Genomic DNA, 22818 nt, shown 5'->3' on the forward strand with positions numbered 1-22818 from the left:
CGCAAGAACGTAGTGGAGCTGAGACACCTGGGGGCCGGGGTAAGCGCGGGGGGGAGCCCGGATCCGGGGCGGCTTCTCCCTCTGGGTACGTGCTCCGCGGTCCGCGCGTGGGGAAGACCCCGGATCAGTCCCCCCCATCCCCGGGCCGGGTGCGCGCCTGGGGGGTACACCCCGGATCAGCCCCCCCCGCCCCCATCCCCGGGCCGGGTGCGCGCCTGGGGGGGAGACCCCGGATCAGCCCCCTCCGCCCCCATCCCCGGGCCGGGTGCGCGCCTGGGGGGGAGACCCCGGATCAGCCCCCTCCGCCCCCATCCCCGGGCCGGGTGCGCGCCTGGGGGGGAGACCCCGGATCAGCCCCCCCCGCCCCCATCCCCGGGCCGGGTGCGCGCCTGGGGGGGAGACCCCGGATCAGCCCCCCCCGCCCCCATCCCCGGGCCGGGTGCGCGCCTGGGGGGGAGACCCCGGATCAGCCCCCTCCGCCCCCATCCCCGGGCCGGGTGCGCGCCTGGGGGGGAGACCCCGGATCAGCCCCCTCCGCCCCCATCCCCGGGCCGGGTGCGCGCCTGGGGGGGAGACCCCGGATCAGCCCCCTCCGCCCCCATCCCCGGGCCGGGTGCGCGCCTGGGGGGGAGACCCCGGATCAGCCCCCCCCGCCCCCATCTTGGGTGCGCGCCTGGGGGGGAGACCCCGGATCACCCTCCCCCGCCCCCATCCCCGGGCCGGGTGCGCGCCTGGGGGGGAGACCCCGGATCAGCCCCCTCCGCCCCCATCCCCGGGCCGGGTGCGCGCCTGGGGGGGAGACCCCGGATCAGCCCCCCCCGCCCCCATCCCCGGGCCGGGTGCGCGCCTGGGGGGGAGACCCCGGATCAGCCCCCCTTCTCTCCCCCCAATGCCTGGGCTGGGTGCATGTGTGGGGGAAGCTCAGATTCATTGCAGGGGTGGAGCTGAAAGAATAGGGGACAGCAGGGCTCGGGGACACCCAGTGAGCACCCTCATCCAGAGGGAGCCCCGCGGCCGGGCAGCGCCGAAGCGGGGAAGGGGGAGATTTAGGGGAAAAGAGAGGGAGACTCCTGCCTCGAGCTGGGTGGGAAACCATTGTTCCGTCCCGAGAAAAGGTTTGAGATTTCAAAACCATTCCCTGGGCTGGACTGGCACAAAACGGTGAAAACCTGACCATTTTCATTGAACTGAAACTTCACAATGTTTTTGTTTTGGAAACTGAACCGGGGTGTTTCCCAAATGAAACGTGCTCCCAGGCTGGCTGCAGTGGAGCAAGCCCTGCCTGACTTCCAAGCGGGTTGGCAAGGAGCCCAGCCTGGGAGCCGACAAGAAGCTTATGCGGGTTTCAGATGTTGCCTGCGAACTGTCCAGACCGTGGTAACTGAACTCTTCCTGCAAAATGGCTCAATTGATGAATCAGCAAATTCTGAAACACCCCCACCCCAGCTTCCCCCAAAATGTTTAGGTTTTTTTATTTTATTTCTGGGACTCTTTCGGACCAGCTGTACTCCAGCCCTTATGGGGATATCTTCATCCTGGAATATGGGCAAACTGGCATGGACCCAGCCTCCCTGAGCTATCAGCAGCTGTCTGGTCGAAAGTAGGTGAAAGGGCCTTGTGCGCTGGTAGAAATGGACAATACCCCCCACCCCCATTATTAGAAATAATATTAGTCCCATTTTACAGATGGGGAAACAGAGGGATCACATTCAGTGGGAGAGCTGAGATTAGAACCCTGGAGTTCTGGCCTCCCCTTCTTTAATCTGTACAGTACTCTCACCCTTTCCAGACTCCTGTCCCCTTTTCAGGAGTCTGATTTGTATTGCATACCCCCACGTTTCCCCTCACTTGAAAACCGCTTGCTTACAAAAATCAGACATAAAAATACAAAAAAGTGTCATAGCATATTACTAAAAAATTGCTATTTCATTTTTACAATATAATTATAAAATAAATCAGAATATAAATATTGTACTTACATTTCAGCATAAGGTCATTGTCTATACGAAATTTTAGTTTGTACGGACTTTGCTAGCACTTTTTATGTAGCCTGTTGTAAAACTAGGCAAATCTCTAGGTGAGTTGACATACCCACTGGAAGACCTCTGCGTACCCCCAGGGGTATAAGTATCCCTGGTTGAGAACCACTGTGTTAGGCTGCCTGGCTTAAGATGCACAGGGGAGAGGTGCACCTGGCTCAGGAGACCTAGGAGAGTGGACTGCTCCCCCAGGGTCAGGGGAATGTGGGACCCAGCCAGGACACCTGCTACACCTCCCATCCCAAAGCTGGGAAGTAATGTCCATCACAAGCCCTGCCTGGCTGCACCCTGTTTTGGTTGTTGGTTCTGCTCTGCTTGGGGGAGGGACAATCTCTGAGCAGCTAGGCATGTGCTCATGTGCTCCTTCCTGTACTTGCCTTGGGGGTTATTTAAGGTGAATAACTGATTAGCATGGCCAGGGGCCAAGCTGTCCTGATCCAGTCCTTGGAAGAAAAGCCATGTTATCTCCTCTTTCACCATCACGGGGTCTGGCTCTGAAGCCTGGGTGAAGATTTTTGCCTCTCTGAAACTTTTCACCTCCTGACTTCAGGGAGCAGCAAGTCCCAGCCTCAGGGCTTTCTATCTCCAGCCCCCTTTCCCCTTGCAATTCCATTAGTTACTGACGCCATGTGAGCTATTATCCTCTCTCCTGCTAATGCTCTTGCTCTCCAACCTCTCCTTGCCGTCGTCGTGGCTGCGGCTGTGCAAGCCCAAGCAATCATATCAAAAACAGCCAGTGGATATAGGGAATGAACCAAACCTACGTTGAAGGCAGAGGCTGGGCAGATGATTGTCTCTCACCTGTTACCGGCCCTTGTCTGGCTTCTCTTGCCAACAAGTCCTTATTGAATCTGAGGATGAGGGCATGGCCTGACATATTGCTGGTGGAGATACCTTATCTGCAGGCTCCTTTTCCAGGCTTACAATCATCAATTGTCCTCCCCTTGCCCCTTTCATCAGAGGGCCTTAAATCACAATACAAACCCTAATGAATGAAGCCTCAACCCTTCCCTAGAGGTGGAGCTATAATCCCAGATAGGGAAACTGAGGCACATATGTGACTTGCCCAAGGAACCGCAGTAACTCGGTAACAGAGCTGGGAAGAGAACCCATGAGTTAAGTTGAGAACCACTGGGTTAGACCAAAGGTACTGACTGGGAATCCTATTTATCTTTGTGGACTGCATCCAATACGACTTATATTGGCCCCTGAGGATGTCGCATGGGCTGCAGCCGTGTGCTGATTGGGCTGCGGGTTGAGAACTACTGGGCTAACCACTAACACCCACTTCTGTGCTGTGGGTTAGCACAATGATGGTGGGAGTGGAGAGGATCAGGCTTCACTTCTCCGTTACTGAACGCCAGGGTCAGAGTTTTTATGCTGCTTTTAGTTGTTTCTGCTCCAGTTGTGATTGCTCTGCAGTGCTGAGTTACTGTGACGGTTCTGTGCACACATCCAGTCCGTATGCACACACGAGATTGGGGGCCCAGGTCCCTCTTGGCATCAGCAGCCTCCCTGCTCCTTTTTCCACAACTCCTGCCAGCTGGACGGGTCTCCAGAGACTGGGCCAAGCCTTTCTCCTGATCCTTTCAGCCTGAGCCCTCATGCAAGCAGCAAAGGAAGAGCACAGTCCGCCTGTCAGTGGCTGGTTTGGGTGACATGAACGGGTGGTGCCACAAGTACAGGATTTGTGCTGTCGCTTCCTCCAAACAGAAGTTAAAGCAGCCTGTCCTGGGATGAGCTGGATTGTATGCTCCTTTTCAAAGCACCGGGTGGAGTGCAGCTGAGAGGAGACGCTTATGAAGGCACTTCTAGGCCAGGAAGCCATGCTCCGAATTGGGAGTTAAGAGGCCTGGAGTCTGTTCCCAGCTCTGCCACTGACTTGCTGTGTGTCTTTGGGCATGTCACTTCATCTCCCTGCATCTCCGCGTCGCCATCTGTAAAGACAGGCTAACAGTGCTGATATTGTTACAAGACCAGCAGCAGGCCAGGCTGTTTTCATTCCCGGACTCAGGTTAGACTTGCCAATCACTCAGTGCATCCCCACTTTGAAGGGGGCTGATTGGCAGCTTGTCCCCCAAGGAATAACTACATTCCCTTTGGCCGCCCTGGCAGACAAGAGGACTTTTGCTAGCTTGCATCCAGGCATTCCAGCATGTGTTTTGGGAAGAGGTTCTCAAGGGACAGGAATGCTGAGTGCATGGACAAAGAGGCTGTGTGTAGAGGGGAATGCGGGATGGGGAGAATCTCATTCGAAAGGAATGCTGGGTGATGGGAGAGTTCTCAGCTGAAGGCAGATTCTTGTGATGCCAGACTGGACACAGCACTAGGTAACAGACTGTAGGGAACACACGTGGCACATGTCAGGCCATTGTGACTAGCTGACAGTGCTGGACTTTTCCATCTGACTTCTGACAGAGGAGAACGCTATGGGCTTGAGGGCAGGATTCTGAGGGGAGAGCATGCTGGGTAGCAATCCAGCCTCCCTCCCCAAGCTATTTTAAGAAACATTGCTGTTTGGGCACATCTTATGCTAGAGAGGTGGCTGGACGCGGCCCACTCTGGACAGAGCTGCTGGCAACCCGTCCCTGTCCAGAAGGTCAGACTGACCTTCACCAGCTGCACGAGGATGCTGCGGTAAATAAATTGTAAAGCATTCGTAAGTTCAGAAAGAAACTCTTAAACCTACTGATTCTGACGAGTGACAAAATCACTCCTTGTTTAACTTTATTCACCCCTGGTGTAACTCTGCTAAAGCCTAAGGTCCACTGACTGCTCCCCGTCACTGCATACTCAGGCTGATGTCTGCGCGCAGCTGCTAAGTACGGCTGACTAGGGTCCTGTAGGAGCTAGTTCGGAGGCAGGGACTGCCGTACCCGCCAGAACTCCTTGGGGAGCATTAGCAGGCACCAAGGTCATTCAGATGGCCCTGCTGTTCTGGTGGGGGCTCAGGACCCATTGCTGCTCCTCAGATCTCATCACTGCTCAGTGGGATTTCTGTATTGTTAAAAACCATTGAGCAGACATGGACGGACAGTTCAGGGAAGGGAGGGTGTGGAGAGATTAACAACCCCTGCATCTCCTTCCAGCCCCACTGAAATCTTCAGCTGTGGTGGATCATTAACAGGGCGGCAATATGCATTCCTCCTACATCCTGTGCCCTGTGATCCCCTTGTCTTCCTGCACCCTCTTCCAGCTCCTGCTTAGAGCAGCCTCCCATCAACTGCCTTCCTAGTCACCCCACAAAAGCCCCTAGGCAGTGACACCCGCTCTCCTCCCCTCGCCCCCTCCCAGAGAGTGCATCATGGTCAACGAGCCCCACAGCGCCAGCAATGGGAGTGCCAGTTCCAGGTCGGACGGCAGCAGCAGTGGCAGTGAGAGCTCCAAGGACAGCTCGCGATGCTCCACCCCTGTCCTGGATGCTGAGCGCCATGAGCGGCTGCGGGAGAAGATGCGCCGGCGATATGACTCGGGGGACAAGTGGTTCTCCTTAGAGTTCTTCCCCCCACGGACGGCCAATGGTGCGGTCAATCTGATCTCCAGGTGAGCCCTGTGGGGTGGGGGGATCGGGGAGGAGGTGTGAAGGCTTTGACTGGGGGACAGCCTGATAGAGCCGGTTCAGGCCTGTGCTCTGTCTCCCTTCCAGGTGAAGAAGCAGGTAATGGGTCTGTGCTTCCCTGCTGAGAAGGGTGATGGACTCCAGGTAATTCATCTTTGCATCCCTGTAGTGTTGAACATCATGGTGAGATTACTAAGGGGGCTGGATCATTTTGTATGCGAACATATTCCTGCTAAAGGTGAATCTACTCTCATGTTTTAGAGTCTGAGCTGATCACTGTGGGGTCAGGCAGGGGAGCAGAAAGGAATCCTCCACTTGCTTAGTGTGCAGGATCCGGTAGGTGCATTGGTGGGGTGTGTATGGGTGTCTCTCCAGTAAGCATCGTGTATTAGTTTTTGCCCCTGGCAATGACCAAACTAGATGGACCGGTGGCTGATCTAGTCTTGCGGGGCCCATGGCGTTGGCAACATGAATCTTGCTTGCTTTCCAGTCATCTAGATGCTTTGCTTTAGGCCCCTGTCTTTTCCCCATCCTGGTGGGAGTCTCTCCTTGTGTGTCCAGGCCAAACCCCTGCAGTGCTGTGTAACGCTCTGCCTCTCGTGCCCAGCCCATGCAGAAAGCGCCTCTCTGGTCACAAATCACTGTGGCAACATCCAAAGGGAAAGGTGTGGTTTGAAAACCTCCGGGCTGCGCTAATAAAAGAACAGGGCCCCGCTTTCCATGCCATGGCCAGGCACCAGCCTGGGGTAAGCAGGTGCAGCCCCGCTGAAGGCAGGGGAGTCTCTGGCATCTGGAGCAGGCCTCCGTTTGGAATCTGGACTTGGATTAGGCCTGTTAGTTCCCCTCCCAATGGCCCCAGCAGCGCCTGCTTATTCCCTGTAGTCCCCATTGTACCCTATTCCCTAGATGCGTATCATAGCCATGGGCCTGCCACCTTCTCCTTTGGAAGATGATGCCACAGCCTCCTAGATGTGGCTGGGAGGAAGCTTCTGGTTGAGCCAGCCTAGAATTCCCCCTCTTTTTTTTAAAAAAAAATTATATATATATATCTTGCCCAAACTGCTAGTTCCATCTGTTTGGATATCCCTGAACATGGTCTCGCCTCTATGGTGTTGATCTGCCAGTGGCCCTTAGTGGTTCCTTCACCAGCCTGGAGCGACTTAGCTCTTGGTCTCTTCTCCTGAGGTGGCTGCTCCAGCCCAGTAATTGTTCTTGCTGCTCTGGTCGAAATTCCCTCCTCTCTGCCACATGCTGTCTGGTAGCGAGGTGCCCGGCGCTGAGTGCGATACCCCAGGCGTGTGGGTGGCAGCACCCCCACAGGCTAGCAATAAACTGCTTCTGTTCTAATCTGCAGGTTCGACCGCATGGGGATGGGCGGCCCCCTCTTCATTGATGTGACTTGGCACCCGGCAGGGGACCCAGGCTCCGACAAGGAGACCTCCTCCATGATCATCGCCAACACGGCCGTCAACTACTGTGGCCTGGAGACCATCTTGCATATGACATGTTGCAACCAGACCAAGGAGGAGATCACAGGGCACCTGCAGAAGGCCAAGCATCTGGGGCTGAAGAACATCATGGCGCTGCGTGGAGGTGAGCATTCCTCTCTGCCCTGGGGATAATGCCAGAGTTACCCTCACCTCCAGTGAGCGACTCCTCTATGGGAGGAGCCGGAATGAACCAACCTGGCGATCTAACATCCCTCCCAGTTCTGGGGCCATGTGGTTAAGCATCTGTCTGAATCTGTTCTCCCTGTTGCCTCTGGATTAGGGCTGAGAGGAGTTGTTCAGGGAGCTTAGCTGAGTTAACCTTGACCCAGAAGGCGTGGTGTCTCCAGCTCGGGGGGGGGGGGGTGAAGGGCCTATGGGTGGAACCAAGTAAGGAAGCCAGTGAACTTGGAGACTCCATTTCCTCTTCCTCTCTAATGGGCGGCCCATCTAGCGCTGGTTGAGCTTTGCTATACACAGGCTCTGGGACAGACCCATCTCCGTGTCTCCTCACGCAGACCCCATTGGCGAGGAGTGGGAGGAAGAGGTGGAAGGCTTCAACTATGCCGTCGACTTGGTGAAGCACATTCGCTGCGAGTTCGATGACTATTTTGACATCTGCGTGGCAGGTAAACTCATCTCTTTATGGGCCAGCTGTGGCGGGGTTTGCCTCTGACCGTGGGGATCGGCAGACTGTGCTGGCAGGACTCTGAGTGACGGCTTGAGGGTGCTGGACGGTTCAGACGTTTGGTGCCCCAGCATGACTGAGGTACTGGAAGAGTGAGCCTGCTGCCTCCTGGCTAAGCTCCTCCTCTTCTCCCTGAAGGTTACCCCAAGGGCCACCCTGAAGCCGAGAGCTATGAAGCTGACCTGAGGCACCTGAAGGAGAAAGTCTCTGCTGGGGCTGACTTCGTCATCACGCAGCTCTTCTTCAGATCCGAGACCTTCCTCGCGTTCATGAAGGACTGTCAGGCCATTGGCATCACCTGCCCCATCGTACCTGGCATCTTTCCCATACAGGTGAGATCCCCAGTCCTTGCCAGAAGGGCGAAGTGAGCAGCCTGGAGGGGTTCATGGCTGGATTTTTGAGCTAAATCCTGCCAGCTCCCAAGCACTTTCCACTAAAGCTCTAAGTCACTGGGAGATGAGGGTGCTGAGTGTTGTCTGACTCTTGTCCCTGCAAAGCAAAAACATAGCAGAACAAAGTAATGGAAGGATGATGAGAGCCACCTTTCCAGGAGGTCTTCATTAGTCATGTCAATAAGCACGCCTAGCACAATGCAATGGGTAAACTGGAGCCATTGGTCGAACAGTGCCAAGCCAATAACGGCATGTCTCTTCCCTGAAGAGTTTTATAGTCTAAAGACACCAGCCGGGATTCTACGGTACAGAACAGCGGCTTGGAGCTTTGTATTCCTCTTTACGCTTCCACCTTGCCTCTCGAGTGTTTTCAGACATGAATTAACCTCCCCTCCCGCCCCCCAATTGCCCGACTCCTTTGAAGGAGGTAAATACTTCTCCCTTTTTAAAGATTGGGGGCGGGGGGAATGGAGTGCAAACAGGTTAAAGTGATTTGTCTGAGGTTGCACTAAAAGTCAGTGATAAAGATGGGAATAGAACCCAGGAGTCCTGATTCAAAGTCTTCTGTTTTGACAACTATAAAAATTCATTGCTGGTACAGATGTTACCTTGTCAACTGGCTGGGGAGCAGAAATAGGCCTGAAAATTGAGAGACCTCGTTAGCAGCCTTGACCCTTTCCCTTGGGTATTACCCTTCCCTGTTCCCCGTGTATCCCATGCCCAGGGTTACCATTCTCTGCGCCAGCTCGTGAAGCTCTCCAAACTCGAGGTGCCGCAGGAGATCAAAGAAGTGATTGAGCCCATCAAGGACAACGACGCAGCCATCCGGAACTACGGGGTGGAATTGGCGGCGTCCATGTGCCGGGAGCTGCTGGACAGCGGCATGGTGTCCGGCCTGCATTTCTACACCCTCAACAGAGAAGTGGCCACCACTGAAATCCTCAAACGTCTGGGCATTTGGAAAGAGGACCCCAGGTGAGCAGAGAGCTACTCCTGGGGCATCTTTCTCCTGTCACAGCTGCACCTTCAATAGATATGACCTGTAAAGGAAAGAAAGAGCTGGTGCCTTTCCTTTGGCTGGTGGCTTTCCGCCCGCACACCGCCACCCTCTCCTTCTGTTTGTATTGATACATTAGAAATTTCGGTCTGGTCTTCCCTGGAGTACTCTGTGGATGACTGGAGAGCTGGGAGGATTATGACCTCTAAGTACCAAAGGTGTGAGAGCTCAGCAACTGAGGGGAAGGTGGTTTGTAGTTGGACTGGTTAAACCTATTGGCGGGGTTTTGTTTTGTGGTGCATGTGTGGGTTTGTTGTGGCTTTGTTTGTTTGGGGTTTTTTTTGGACAAACACTTAACTCAAATGCCCAACGAACAGTCAGGAGATAAGAACTTTTCATCTTCCCCGCCCGTTGGTGTTAAGTGCTGAGTAAGGTCCTACTGTGATCTCCAGCAGCAATAGAGAAAATGTTCAATAGTTGAGCAGGGGCTGTCCAGCAAGGGTGGGACACACAAACATTGGGGTCTTTTTTTTTTTTCTTTAAAAATAACCAACCTTTCAGGCCTGTCTAGCCACCAGAAAAGGGCAGGTGTCCATCCCGTGTATTTCATCTGTGCAATTCTTCTTTAACAAACTACCCAGCTGCCTGGGAGCATACGTGAGAGGGGGATAATGAATGCCTTGGCATGAACCGCCATCTCCTAGGGGAGAGGTGTCCGCTCTGGAGGGAAGTGCCTCTCTGGATGCAGCGATGTCTCTCCATTCTGCCTCAGCCCTTGCCGGTCAGCCTGTCCCAGAACCCTGCCTCTCCAGTAAAACGCATTTACTAGCAGTGCTTTCAGTCCCAAAGCAGGGAGTCCGTTACAGAGAAGCTATCCTAATAATCTCTATTTTCCCCCAAGGCGGCCTCTGCCCTGGGCAGTCAGCGCCCACCCCAAGAGAAGAGTCGAAGACGTCCGGCCTATCTTCTGGGCCTCCAGGCCAAAGAGCTACATTCACCGAACTCAGGAATGGGATGATTTCCCCAACGGCCGCTGGTGAGTCTCTGGCCTAGGCCAAAGGGGCTGGACCCGGTGGGGAGTGGAGCAGAAAGCCATTTGAGTAAGGGGACCATCTGCTCCGACATCACTTGAAATGGAAGGCGTCTCTGTAGCACAAGCAGAGGCTGCTGGATTCGTTTCAAGACCCTTTTGGAGTCCTGTCACTTAGCCCATCTGGTGATACTTTGCTAGGAGAACCTCTGGTGGTGCCCACTAGCTCAGAGCTGCATGAGGGAGTGAGCTGCTCGGGGCGGTTGAGTGGGTGGCCCCAACGTGGTGGGGGTGCAGATCTCTGGTTGATCGTATTTACTACTCTCCCCCCCACCTTGGGGGGTGGCTTTTTCCCCCACCCGCTGGAACAGTCAAGCGGGTCACGTTCCACCACAGGCAGCACATAAACCCTGTCTCTCTGCTCCATCCCGCAGGGGGAACTCTTCCTCTCCAGCCTTCGGCGAGCTGAAGGACTATTACCTCTTCTACCTGAAGAGCAAGTCGCCGAGGGAGGAGCTCCTGAAGATGTGGGGGGAGGAGCTGACGAGTGAGGAGAGCGTCTTCGAGGTGTTCACCTGTTACATCTCCGGAGAGCCCAACAGGGAGGGGCACAAGGTGCGTGAAAGCCTAGGGCTGAGAACGGAGAGGGAGGCTCATTGGAGAGTGGGGCAGTGCAGCACCCAAAAAGGACTGTCACAGAGAGAGACAATCGTGCTTATCTCAAAGGTGTCAAGCACCCTGTGACATTCCTTTACACAGGAGGTCAGGGCATTCCTCTGCCAAACCCACTCTGTGACCATGGGGGATCATGCTCGGAGGGGACTCTCAGCATGAGAGAGCTAGGAACAAGTCTTGATAAAGATGTCCTTGTGCTGTAAAAGGGCCAAGATCAGAGTAGCGGCACATCTGGTAAGAAGGGACAACCCCCATGAGTTCAGCCCTGGGACTGCAGCTGGAAAGCCCCCCTGGTTTGAAAGGGGTCTCAGACAGGGTGCCCTAGACCAGGGATCTCCAATGTGTGGCCCGCCAGGGCATTTTTGTGCGCCCGCAGGACACCCCACTGCCGAAATGCCTCCAAGAAGTATTGCCGTTTCTCGGCAGCATTTCGGCGGTGGGGTGTCTGGCGCCTGTCCAGTATGCTATTCCCACAAGAAAGGTTGGGGACCACTGGGGACCACTAGACCATGTAGGGCTTTAAAGAAGCTGTCTGGGATTTTGACTGCACCCAGAAGGGAGCTGTCAGCCTTGTACAAGGTAAGAGCACTTGTGGGATGTGCTCTCACTAGCTCATCTGTCCTATGTGGTGGGCAGCCATGTCCCCATCCACTGGAGTCTTGTTTGAGGAGGCATTGCCTGGTGCTGTGAGGTTATGGTAATGGATAGACTCTTTCCTTCCTGCAGGTCACCTGCCTGCCCTGGAACGACGACCCTCTCGCTGCTGAAACCAACCTCTTGAAGGAGCAGCTGGACAAGGTGAACAGAAGAGGAATCCTGACCATCAACTCCCAGCCAAACATCAATGGCAAACCGTCCACTGACCCCATTGTGGGCTGGGGGCCCAGTGGGGGCTATGTCTTCCAGAAGGTACCAAACTATAGATGTGTATGGCTAGCAAGGACCCTTAGCATCTAGTCTGGTCTCTTTTATGTAGGAGATCAAAGAACGTTGTTCGATTTCTGCATCCAGCCCGGTAACAGCTGGTTGAGCTAGAAGTACCTGTGTAAAAAAGAGATCCAGCTCAGATTTTTGAAGTTTCACATGATGACCCCATCTCTAGATAATTCATTCCAGCAGCTAATTACCCTCACTGTTAAAAAATGAGACTTGATTTCTAGTCTGAATTTGTCTAGCTTCAGCTTCCAGCCATTGGATCTTGTGACGCCTTTGTCTGCTAAGATTGAAGAGCCCTTTATCATCAGGAATCTTCTCCTCCTAGGCACTTCTAGATCATGGTCCGTCACCTGTCAATCTCCTCTTGGATAGATAGATAAAGCCTCTCACTGGAAGACAGGCTTTCGCCATCTGGGTAGTCCTACCCCAATGTCTGTGTCCCAAGGCTGCTGTACCAGCCTCTTCCATTCACCCTCTTTTCCAAAGCTACTTATTTCAGAGCTGGGGTTTGTTGGACTAAGAACACATCTAGTTTAAATTCCCTGAGCTCCCTCCCAGACCTTTCTGCTCGTTACTTTCCAAAAACCTGCATCACAGGCAGTGATAGCATCTGGCTATGTGCCCAATAAGGGAATTTTCTGCCAGCTTGCTGTGACTCTGCCATCTTGAGCAGGAGCAGGCAGGGAGATCTGGCAGGAGATTGGGACTGAGAAGATCGGGACTGTACTTCTGGCTCTTCCACTGACTTGCTATGTTGCCTTGGGCAAGCCAGTTAATCTACGAACCTCTATTTTCCCATCTGTAAAATAGGGACAGTGCCACTTACCGGCCTTTGAAGTGTTTCACATCTGGGGATGGAGAGTGCTACTTACATTTTCCCGGGATGCCTCCCATCCACTCATGAACCGGGCCCCGTTTTAAGTGCTGCCTGCAGAGTTATCCAGGAGGTGGTGCTCTTCCCTCTAGCCAGCCCTGACCCAGTGCCTCACATGGTGGCACAGGAGGTACTGTCCTTTGGAGGAAACAGAACACTGAGAAAGTCATGGGGATCTTTAATGACCTTAAACCCAGTGTCCTGGTTAGCTTCTAGCGTGTGTCTTGGTATTCTGTTTCTCTGAACTCTCCCTGCAGTTTCACTCAGAGGGATGCCTCACTCTTACATAGCATATCTCATCAGATCTCAAGGCGCTTTACAAAGGCTCATTCCCCCCTTTTTACAGATGGGGAAACTGAGGCACGGAGAGGGGAAACAGCTTGCCCAAGGTTACCCAGCTGAATAGTGACAGAGCCAGGAACAGAACCCAGGTCTCTGGCCTCCCAGACCAGCGCTCTGTCCTCTGACCAGGGGCAGGGAAACTTTTTGGTCTGAGGGCCGCATCGGGTTTCTGAAATTGTATGGAGGGCTGGTTAGAGAGCCAGGCATTTCTCGGCCCCCGCCCCCATCTGATCCCCCTACTTCTTGCCCCCTGACAGTCCCCCCAGGATTCCTGCCCCATCCAAACCCCCTGCTCTCAGTCCCCTGACCGCCCCCGGACCCTCCGCTCCTGACTGCCCCCCCCGGGACCCATGCCCCATCCATCCTCCCTGTCCTCTGACGGCCCCCCACCACCATCCAACCCCTCCTCTCCTTTCTGACTGCCCCCCTGGGACCCCTGCCTCCATTCAACCCCCGTTCCCCACCCTCTGACCACCCTGACCCCTATCCACGCCCCTGCCCACCCCCTGAACTCCCCTGCCCCCTATCCAACCCTGACCCCTGCTCCCTGCCCCCCTTCCGCACTGCCTGGAGCACCAGTATCTGGCAGGACGGCTGCAACAAGACAGGCAGCCGTGCCGCGCAGCAGAGCACCAGGTCAGGCTGGGCTCTGCAGCCCCACCGCCCAGAGCATTGTGCCGCATGGCTGCAGGGGAAGGGAGACAGCAGGGGAGGGTCCAGGGATGAGCCTCCTGGGCCAGGAGCTCAGGGGCCGGGCAGGATGGTCCTGTGGGCCGGATCATTATTATTATTATGATTATTGTGGGGTCCCCCATAACCAAGGTAAACAGTGGGAGCAGAGCACATGGTGGGGAACAATACAAGCTAATTCAAAGGGATTTGGATTGTTAAAGCCGCTGGGCCAGCAGATGGCAAATACAGTTGAGTGGAGAAAGATTCCCCAGGAGCAAGGAAATCAATCATCCAACACAATGGCCAGGAAACTGAGCTAGTGCTGTTAGGAGGGAGGCAGTTGCTGAATCCAGCCCAGAGCAGCAGCCAATGGGGAAAATGAGGAATTAGGCTGTCTTAGGCACACGCAGAGTACACCAGACAAAAGAGGTGCTGCTGTGAATGACCAGGCCCTCATTAGAGCCCAGCTGGGATAACCCTCTGTGGCCTCGCTCAGCGGACCACGGGGGTGAAATTGCCAACGAGGGCGCAGCACAGAACAAAGATGTCAAGCCTGAGTCTCTTAGAAACAGCCAGCACCTGCTGTTTTATGGGCACCTGGAATGAAAGGTGCAGAGGCTGTAGCTTAGCTACCTGGGTGCATCCCCTACTGCAGAGCCTACAGGGAGGCTTGATTTTGGACCCCTTCGCTCTGAAGGGCCTAAGCTAGGAGGATGGGTAAGAGACTGCCTGCAAAGGATTATTAATACATTGGGCTTGTGCCCTGTGGTACCTCTGTGTGCTGGGCACTTTGTTTCTTTGGCCATTCTCAGCTCTACTATGGACTTGCCTCCATTTCCCCATGTATAAAATGGGGATAGTATGGGCCTGTCTCGAGGGGTTGGATGGATGGATTCTTCTTAGTACCTTCCCCATTTTAGCTACTGGGGCTTCAGACAACTGGATGAGTCCTCAACAGCTGGGTTTCCCCACTGATTCCTCCCTTCCCTGCACTGCACTGAGTTTTGGCTTCTGTTTCCTCCCGCCCACGCAGGCATACCTGGAATTCTTCACCTCCAGCGAGAACATCACCGCACTGCTTAAAGTGCTGAAGACGAAGAAGTACGAGCTCCGAGTGAATTACCACATTGTCAATGTCCGGGTAAGAGCGTGCTTAGCCGACGCTTCCCTCCCGCCACGTCATGGAGACATTGGCGGCCCAGGTCCTAAGGGGAGAGGGCGAGTCTGCCAGCAGGGCAGGAAGATGGGAGTTGATGATCGGACAGGGTGAAGCAGCACTAGCTATTCCCTGCAGCTCCTTCCTGAGGTGTTGGCTTTTCACTGTTTGGTTGATGGAGGGTAGTTTCATTTCAGGGAAGTAGTGCCCATAAAAGCACCTTTGCACCAGGTCCACTGCACCCACTTCCCGCTCAGGACCATCTTGCTCTAGGTGCTTCCAATGTCCCGTCCTCCTCTTGGCAGGGTGAAAACATCACCAACGCTCCCGATCTGCAGCCCAATGCCGTGACCTGGGGCATCTTCCCAGGCAGAGAGATCATTCAGCCGACGGTTGTGGATCCAGTTAGCTTCATGTACTGGAAGGTAAGAGCATCATGCCAGCTGACATTGAACTTATCCCCACCCGGTGGTTAGAGAGGTTGGGTTTAGGGGGTTTTGTCTCTTCTTTATCAAGACCCACTGGACAGTCACAGGGCCACATTAGTGCCTAGTGGAGTCCATCCTGTGCTCTTTAGTCCTTATGCAGTGGGAACTTTGCCTGAGTGAGGACTGCAAGATTTTCCCCCTCATGTATTTGTTGTCTATATGAAGTGGGCGACGTGAGTGCCAGCCCCAATATTTTTGGGCTAGTTCCCACAGCAGTTGAGGCTGAGGCAGTATTGAGCAACACTGGTGAAAGAATACGCATGCACATGGTTTCTAGAAAGCAGGAGGCTGCATTGATTTACTGCCCAGCTCCTCAGCTGTGGGGTGGGGCAGACGTGAAGTCATACGCTCTCTCTTCCCCCTCCCAAGACTAGCCGCCCTAGACGACGTAGGAGTTGCAGCTAACGTAACAAACGTGCGTGGGGTGACTGTACCATGCTCTCTGCCTTTGTCCCGGCAGGATGAGGCGTTCGCTTTGTGGATTGAGCAGTGGGCTAAGCTGTATGAAGAGGAGTCTCCCTCTCGCATGATTATCCAGTACATCCACGACAACTACTACTTGGTCAACCTGGTGGACAACGAGTTTCCGCTGGAGAACTGCTTGTGGCAGGTGATGGAGGACACTTTTGAGCTCTTGAACTGTCCTACGGAGCAGTGAGTCATAGCCGCTCACTCCATCCATCCACCCACTCACTGCAGGCAGCACAACTGCCCGGTGGCAAGAGGAGCCCGGCTCGACATGACAAGGAGCCAGACACTCCGCCCAAGGGCCACGTCCACTCTGCTCTCGCCTCCTCATTGAGCCGTGTTCTCTCGCCTGCTCTGCCCGAGGCACATGCTCGTCTCTCCCAGAGCGAGACTCCATCAGGGGCTTCCCACCGCCCCTCTCTGTTACGAACGAAATGTGTCCCACTGTCTGTTCTCATATGCTAATGGCAGCTAGAACCACCTGAACCTCCCAGCAGAGCTGTAGGCTGCAGTCTAAGAAATAATCGAGCTGCTTTTTCAGTGTCCTCTTCAGGGTTTGTTTCAATGTGATCGTAATGGAGACTCACCCACTCACTGCAGCAGAGACAGCGTGCTGGGGTAGTTGGACACTACATGGTCTAAAAGACTTGGTCAAGTTTTCTCCCCCCCCATCATGTTTTTGTTTTTTATAGGAACGGGAATAAGGGAATTCTCAAGGTCAGTTTAATCTTTAGTTCGGTGATTAGGAATTAATTAATAAATAGACACTCAGGCATGCCTCGTTTCTGGATCTATAAGAAGGGGTGCACACTCTCTCTGCACTGGGTTTGTATTTTAGCTCAGTTCAGCTCTACCACAGCTGAAAGTGGTTTTTAGACTCATGCCAACATCCTCTCCGTGTTCAAGGATGACAGTGAGATTGCTCGTAGGCAGCAGCGTTCACCATGAAGGGTGGGGCCAGCCAGGCCAAGCTGGTAGGAGTTTGTAGCACTGGGGCTAGTGTGTTTCATGCACCAGCTGCTTAGGACCTGGATTTTACAGCCCATGGTCTCCACTAGTATAGGTGCAGATGTGGGTGTGCACACAACCTACCACTGGGGCTGGGTCACAGAGCTGGTTAAGCCTGCTACAGTCTGGCCACCAGAGCTGGGGATTTCACCTTCCGGCAGTGGATACTCATGCTTTATAGTAATTCAAGGGAAACCTTAAAGTGTCACAACATGATGCTCGGTTAGTGTGTGAGCTTTTTCCTTTTCCCTACAGCTCAGGCCAGGATGAACTATTCCTAATCCCTGCGCGAGGCTGGATTGTGGATCCAACTGTGTTTAATCCCTACACTGTAGAGGTACCTGGGTAAACACTAAGTCTCACAAAGTTAAAACATGGTTTGCTTTTGCAACACTGCTGGGACTGTACCACCTATTGTACCAGTCTGATCACGTTCCTCAATTGTGCAGTGTTGTCTTCTGTGCTGCAAGATCAGGCCAAACCATGTTGTAACAGTCTCTCCAAGCTGGAGTGGGAGTCCATCCTGGCAGAGTCATTCCAATGTGCTGCATGCACATCTTTGAACACAGCTGCTGCTGGCAGGGGGGCCAGCTGTAGATCCTTGAGCACCACAAGCAGGGACTTCATCTCAAACTGCTGTACACTTGCAGCTGCAGAGAGGCTCGAGCACAGCACTAGCTCAAAAAATAAGCAGCCCTCAGGCAGCAGCAGTTGTATTTAAACTTAGCAGCTCATGTGGTCAAAGATTCAGCCCCCCCAGGGCCTAGCTGGGCAGTGGGAAAGGTCCATTCTGCACAAGTGCCTGTCCCCAGCATTACTACTAAGGGGGGGGGGGCACATAAAGCTAAATGAGACCTTTGGCCATACCTCAAACCACGCTGCAGAGCTGATGTGTCATATCCCCTATGCCACAGTGCATTGAGGGTGTGGGGGTGGAGAAAGATCCTTCACCAGAACACAGCACTGACAGTTCAAGGCCCCATCACACGGGGATGTGTCTGAAACAAGCACCTAAGGGAGCAGCAAGAGTAAGTTGCCTGCTTCAGTGACACCACACGTTGGACAAACCAGTGTTGCAAAGCTTGGGCCGATGACCTACTGCCACCACCGACAAGCAAGCTCAGGGCAGCTTCTGGAGGGATTTCAAAATCCCTGCCCAGCTGGGTGAATGCTTTTTTTCCATGAGCACTGGGCAGAAGCAGTTTCTGCATCCTTCTGTCCCTTTAATTTTAGCCTCATGGGGAATGGCTGATGCCTTGTAATCACTCTCGATAGATCAATCACTGCAGGATCTAATGAGGGGCAGGGGGTGGGGGCAGCAATAATTGGGGGCAGACGTGCCCACCTGGCCTCAGCAAAGCTTTTTGATGCTCAGCTGTTCGCAGCAGGTTTCTTCATCACAGACTCATTCAGCAGAAAAAGGACCCTGCAGGAGGCAGAGGGTCAGAGGTTGGCCACCCACGGAAGGGCTTAATGAGGAGCTGATGGACGGGAACACGTGCAGGAGCTGAGGGCTGCACAAGAATCCCCAGTGGGAAGAGGCAGATCTAAAAATAAAGCCCCTGTTCAAGCCAGCCTGGGCTGGCCCTAGCCAAGTATGTTACGCTAAGCGGAAGCGGGGGCTGGATGAGTTGGAAGGCTTATACCCACAAGCAGGAAGGGAGCAGGAGCAGAGCTTGATTTCTTCCCCCCCAGATCAGAGAACTGGATCCTGGCATAGCTGTGCTAGGGTAGAGCCGTTTGTGATACAGGGTCACAGCTGAATCCCTGATTCAAAAGGAAAGAGCACGTGGCAGACCGACCTTTAATCAGAACTCAACGTTCAGCACAGCCGGCAGCCTGCAACAGACAAGCTGCGTGCCCCCAGCAGACCATTGGTCCTGCTTCGCACCAACATAGGCAAGGCCAGCGGGCGAGGAGAGTGCCCAGCTAACTCAAGCGAATACACCCCCACTGCAGGGCAGGGAGGAGACAGGGTGTCCTGTGCTTTGAAATTGAGCCCGGGGCTGGATACACTCTGTTCCTAGGAGGTCCTGGGCTCTTGCCTGGCAGGCACTAGCAGAGCAGGGACTGGCTTTGCCAGAAGCTGGTATCCACTGCAGCTGCCCGGCGGGGCCAGTTCTGAGAAAGCACCACTGCCTCGCATTCTTGACAAGTGTTCAAAGGAGACACACACACACACACACACTCCCCTTCCTTTCAATACCCAGCCATGTTCTTGGCTGGGCCAACGAGGTGAGCTCTGGCCAGTCCCTCCAGAAGCTCAGCAGTGTCCTCTGCTTTCCAGACGGGACACTGTCAGCTGGTGCCACCTTCCAAAGGCCTGAAATGGAAAAGGGGAGAAGTCAGACCCAGGTCAGAGCTGGGTGGCCCCCAGCATTCTGCAATGCAGCCCCAGCCACCTGCATCTTGATGACATCATAGAGCGGGACTAGAGGTCCTGGTTTATAGTGCTTCACCTGGATGCCCTGGGTGAGACTGCATGGCCTAGTGGGCCCTGCCACCTCTACACACTGCCTTAGGCTGGGCCTCCAACTTCTAACAAGGGGCTCAGGAGGGCTGAGCGTGGCCTGGATTCATGCAGCAGGATATGACTGGGATCCCTTTCTTTTACGATAGCGCCAAAGAGCATTTGTCTGGATGCCTCTCTGCCACCCCCAGCCCTGCGGCTTGGCTCAGAGACCTGCCCCTCCCTAGCTCTCAGGGAGACTGGCTAGAGCACAGAATATGCTCCCAAGGCAGAACGATCAAGTCACACCAGCAGAGCCAGCCAATCTGCTGCTCACAGGTCAGTGTTAGACACAGCCTGTTTGTACATGACCTCGACATTCCTCCACTTTCCCTGCGATACAGTGAGAAGGGGCCTGCAGTGAGATTTCCACAAACAGTTAATCTTGCAGCTTACTCTCCTTCCTGCACCCAGCCGACTGCAGGAGTGGCCCAGGGGGAAAAGAACTTCCCCTGGCCCAGGCAAGCACCGTGGGCTCTGGGCTGGGTCAGCAGCATCGCCCTGCTAGTTAGAACAGCATAAAACTGAGTCAGCGTAGTTTGGAAACAGCCTCTTAGTAACAGAGAGCGCAGGGCATCTGCCAATGGCGCCATCACACGTGGAACATGCTAATCCACACACCTCCCTAGACAACAGCAACCCCTCAGCCAGATTGAATAGCAGAATCTCCGATTACTAAGGTTTCATTAACCCTGTGCACCAACAGGCCTCAATCCGCTTTCCTCCTTTCCCGTCAGGAACACACAGAATGGAAATACCCAAAAACCGCCATTCCCTTCGGTGCCCTTTCTGCTCCCTCCTCTTCCTTGCCGTTCTGCCCACCTTCTACCAAGCCTTTTTAGGCTATAAGCTCTTCGGGGCAGGGGGTGTCTCTCACTAAGCATTTGTGATGTGCCCAGCACGATGGGGCATGAACTTGGTTGGGGCCCCTAGGTGCCCCCATAATACAAATAATTTGTAGTCCACAGAACCGAAACTTCAGCTACTAACTGGGGATCAAGCGGAAGAGCAGTAAGCTCCTACCCTGGCGAGCAGGCTCCGGTCTTCACCTTCCAGGAAACTCTGGGCCACCCGGCTTTGCAGGTAACGCCTCCTCCAGATCCTCCAGCCCCATTCCAGCAGCTTCTGTCCAACCTGCGAGGAGAAAAGGCAGCACACAGAGGTTAGCTCCCTCTGCCCAGCACTGTCTGCCTCCTCGGCTTCCAGGTCCCTGCCCCTTCCAGCTTCGTTCTGTGCAACCCCTTCTCTGCTTCACACGATCATTGCCTTTGGCCAAATCTCTCTAGGTCCTCCAGAAGGCCCCCATGACCTGGAAATGCTGCTGCAAAGCAGCTGAGCCACCTCCTCCTAAAAAGCTGGCCAGCTTCCCCTCATCACTCACACCACATCCCTTCTACTGACCTCACAACTAAGCTGAATGCTAACCAGACTCCTGAGGAAAACTGCTCAGTCACTTGGTTCGGGCCATGCATCTCCTTCCCCCTCCTCAGCCAGCATCCAGGTTGTTTAGACTGCAAGCTCTCTGGGGCAAGGGCCCCTCTTCTTACCCCACTGGCAAAGCAGCCTGCACACCAGCAGCACTCTAGGAGCAGTTAGCCAGGGGCCAGCTGAAGGAGCACACCTGTTGCTGGGACCCTCAGGTGAGGCTCAGAACAGGTCCCAAATAGTCACTTGTCCAAGGAGGAGGAGGAGAACAGAATATGGGGATTGAGGAGGTAAAGGGAGGAGGGAAGACACTGAGTAAGGAGGAGTGTGGGTTAGTAGTTTGTCAAGGGAACGAGGCAGGACTCCTGGGTTCTCACGCCACCCCTGCCAGGAATTTGCTGTGTGACCTTAGGTGCAAGCTACTTAATCCTCCCTGGGCCTCAGCTTCCCCAGCTGTGACATGGGGATGGGGACTATCCACTCACCTCCCGGGAGGGTGCGGCTTTGAGAGGACAGACACTGCAGGAGCATTCCCCTCGTGGATGGGCCCAGACATTCACTCACCAGCGCCTGCACGATCAGTGCCGTCCTGCTGGTGTCCTTCCACCGCAGCCACCTGCTCTCCAGAGAGCACATCCTCCTGCCGGCCCGGAACCGGCGGAGCAGCACGTTGCGTTGCCATCGTCTCACGTACTTAGTCCTGGAGGCAGAGAAGGAAAAGGAACGTGCTCGTACTGATGGCTGCACTCACCCCGGCTGATGTTCTCCCTCAGCACAGACACAGCCGGCCTGACTGCTTCCCAGAGGACCTGACGCTGCTCCAAGGCCAGGATCGAGTGACGCCGACAGTTCTTGCCTCTAACCCGCACTCAGCTCCTTACATCTAGTGACTGGAGACTTGCGGCGCATCTGTTGTGTGCTCTCTATTGGCTGGAAAGGGTGCAGTGGGAGGAGGGGGAACAAGCTGTGCCTCACTGCCCCCTCCTCTAACAACGACACAAGGCTCATCCCTGCTTATCTGGTTAGCACATTTAGTGCAGATAGTGGGGTTCAGTTAACAACCCTGCAGGATGAAGGCCTCTGTTTATCCACTCGACAGGTACGAGTTTCCCCCATGCTGCCCTGCCAATGTGCCTTGACACTGACCTCCTATCGGGCCTGGACTGACACCCCATCTTACTCTGCACGTTCCATATGTCAGTAACAGCTTTCGGTCACTGCCGACCTGCTCCAGATTCGAACCAATGACCATCACCAGTCCACTGCCCCTGACCCCTTCCCTGCTTCGGAGCCCCAAGAGCACAATAAATTGTTCATGGTGATTTCTCATGCTGACTGCCCCCCAGCAGAAGCATGGAAGCTAGGCACACGCACATAAATGAGACCTAAGAAATGCTCCTTCCATTTAAACAGCCAGGCCCTATGGTCAGGGCCCCCATTGGGAAGGAAGAAGAACAGGAATTTCAAGGTCTTGCTCAGTCAGATATGTCCATCCTCACGACCCGACGCTGACTGAAGGAAACAACCTGAAGGTGACAACACAGTTACCAGCGATTCCTTCTCCAGATCCCTTGGTGCTGACCATGTTCAGACCCTGTGCTTACCCGAGCCGTTTTCTATACTGCTCATCTGGTATCAGCTCGGTTCCGCCCTCCTGGGGCCAGGCATGTCCAGATGCCCAGCCCATCACACCAGGCCTCTCCAGAAGCTGATGGACTGGCAGCCTCTGTGTCCTGCTTTGGTTTCTGTAGATCACCAGCCAGCGACGGAAGGCGCTGGGAAGGAGTCTATGGTAAGTCGCTGTGCTTGGTCCAAGATCCTTTTTTCTGCGTCGTCTCGGCTCTGTGGAAGGAGACACAGCAATCACACAGGGCATGCCATCATGGCAAGGTAAAGAGCTGGCAGAGGCTGTTCTCCCTTTAGCTCCAAAAACCCCCAAAACAGACCACAACCGCCATCCTATTCAATTAATCATTTACAGAAGAGTTTGAGTAGATGGTTCCCTTCTAGACAGACACCCCCTTGCTCCAACAACGCCCTGCTGTTCCCTGTACACCCCCAGACAGGAGGAAG

At 54.5% G+C, this 22818-nt stretch overlaps 2 protein-coding genes and 1 long non-coding RNA gene across 5 annotated transcripts in view; 1 reads left to right on the forward strand and 2 right to left on the reverse strand.

Annotated features, from left to right (window-relative positions):
* Window positions 1–906: 906 nt before the first annotated feature.
* MTHFR (methylenetetrahydrofolate reductase) lies at window positions 907–16580 on the forward strand. Of its 3 annotated transcripts, none has more exons than XM_038376790.2 (12): window positions 907–1600; window positions 5334–5582; window positions 6953–7191; window positions 7604–7714; window positions 7912–8105; window positions 8890–9140; window positions 10064–10198; window positions 10627–10807; window positions 11594–11776; window positions 14725–14832; window positions 15153–15272; window positions 15796–16580. In XM_038376790.2, the coding sequence occupies exons 1-12, from the start codon at window positions 1458–1460 to the stop codon at window positions 15991–15993; spliced, it is 2112 nt and encodes a 703-aa protein (XP_038232718.1). In that variant the 5' UTR covers window positions 907–1457; the 3' UTR covers window positions 15994–16580. The 3 variants fall into 3 exon arrangements, with proteins under 3 accessions (XP_038232718.1, XP_043355967.1, XP_043355968.1); XM_043500032.1 differs by lacking the exon at window positions 907–1600 and adding an exon at window positions 5686–5742 and having other exon boundaries at window positions 5444–5582; XM_043500033.1 differs by lacking the exons at window positions 907–1600; window positions 5334–5582 and adding an exon at window positions 5607–5742.
* Window positions 8100–13216, reverse strand: LOC119845054. Its single transcript, XR_005289492.2, has 4 exons — window positions 12676–13216; window positions 9717–11908; window positions 8896–9205; window positions 8100–8262 (listed from the first exon to the last, which is right to left on the reverse strand). It is a non-coding gene; the product is annotated as an uncharacterized LOC119845054 (long non-coding RNA).
* Window positions 16581–18597: 2017 nt separating the features above from the next.
* The window catches only part of C18H1orf167 (chromosome 18 C1orf167 homolog), a 29319-nt gene continuing 25098 nt past the window's right edge, over window positions 18598–22818 (reverse strand). The window contains exons 19-22 of the mRNA XM_038377203.2: window positions 22350–22587; window positions 21310–21445; window positions 20344–20454; window positions 18598–19134 (exon numbers count right to left, since the gene is read on the reverse strand). Coding sequence (XP_038233131.2) covers window positions 19075–19134; window positions 20344–20454; window positions 21310–21445; window positions 22350–22587 — 545 coding nt within the window. The 3' untranslated portion in view covers window positions 18598–19074. The remainder of the gene's footprint in view (window positions 19135–20343; window positions 20455–21309; window positions 21446–22349; window positions 22588–22818) is intronic.

Source organism: Dermochelys coriacea, chromosome 18 (assembly GCF_009764565.3).
Source record: "Dermochelys coriacea isolate rDerCor1 chromosome 18, rDerCor1.pri.v4, whole genome shotgun sequence".
NCBI classification, from domain to species: domain Eukaryota; kingdom Metazoa; phylum Chordata; order Testudines; family Dermochelyidae; genus Dermochelys; species Dermochelys coriacea.

Excerpts from the sequence above, each read along its gene's own strand:
- MTHFR (XM_038376790.2), top strand. The coding sequence starts at position 1,458 with ATGTTTAGGTTTTTTTATTTTATTTCTGGGACTCTTTCGGACCAGCTG. Across the intron at positions 1,601-5,333 it reads CAGCAGCTGTCTGGTCGAAA|AGAGTGCATCATGGTCAACG; the intron begins GTAGGTGAAAGG and ends GCCCCCTCCCAG. Across the intron at positions 11,777-14,724 it reads GGGGCTATGTCTTCCAGAAG|GCATACCTGGAATTCTTCAC; the intron begins GTACCAAACTAT and ends CCGCCCACGCAG.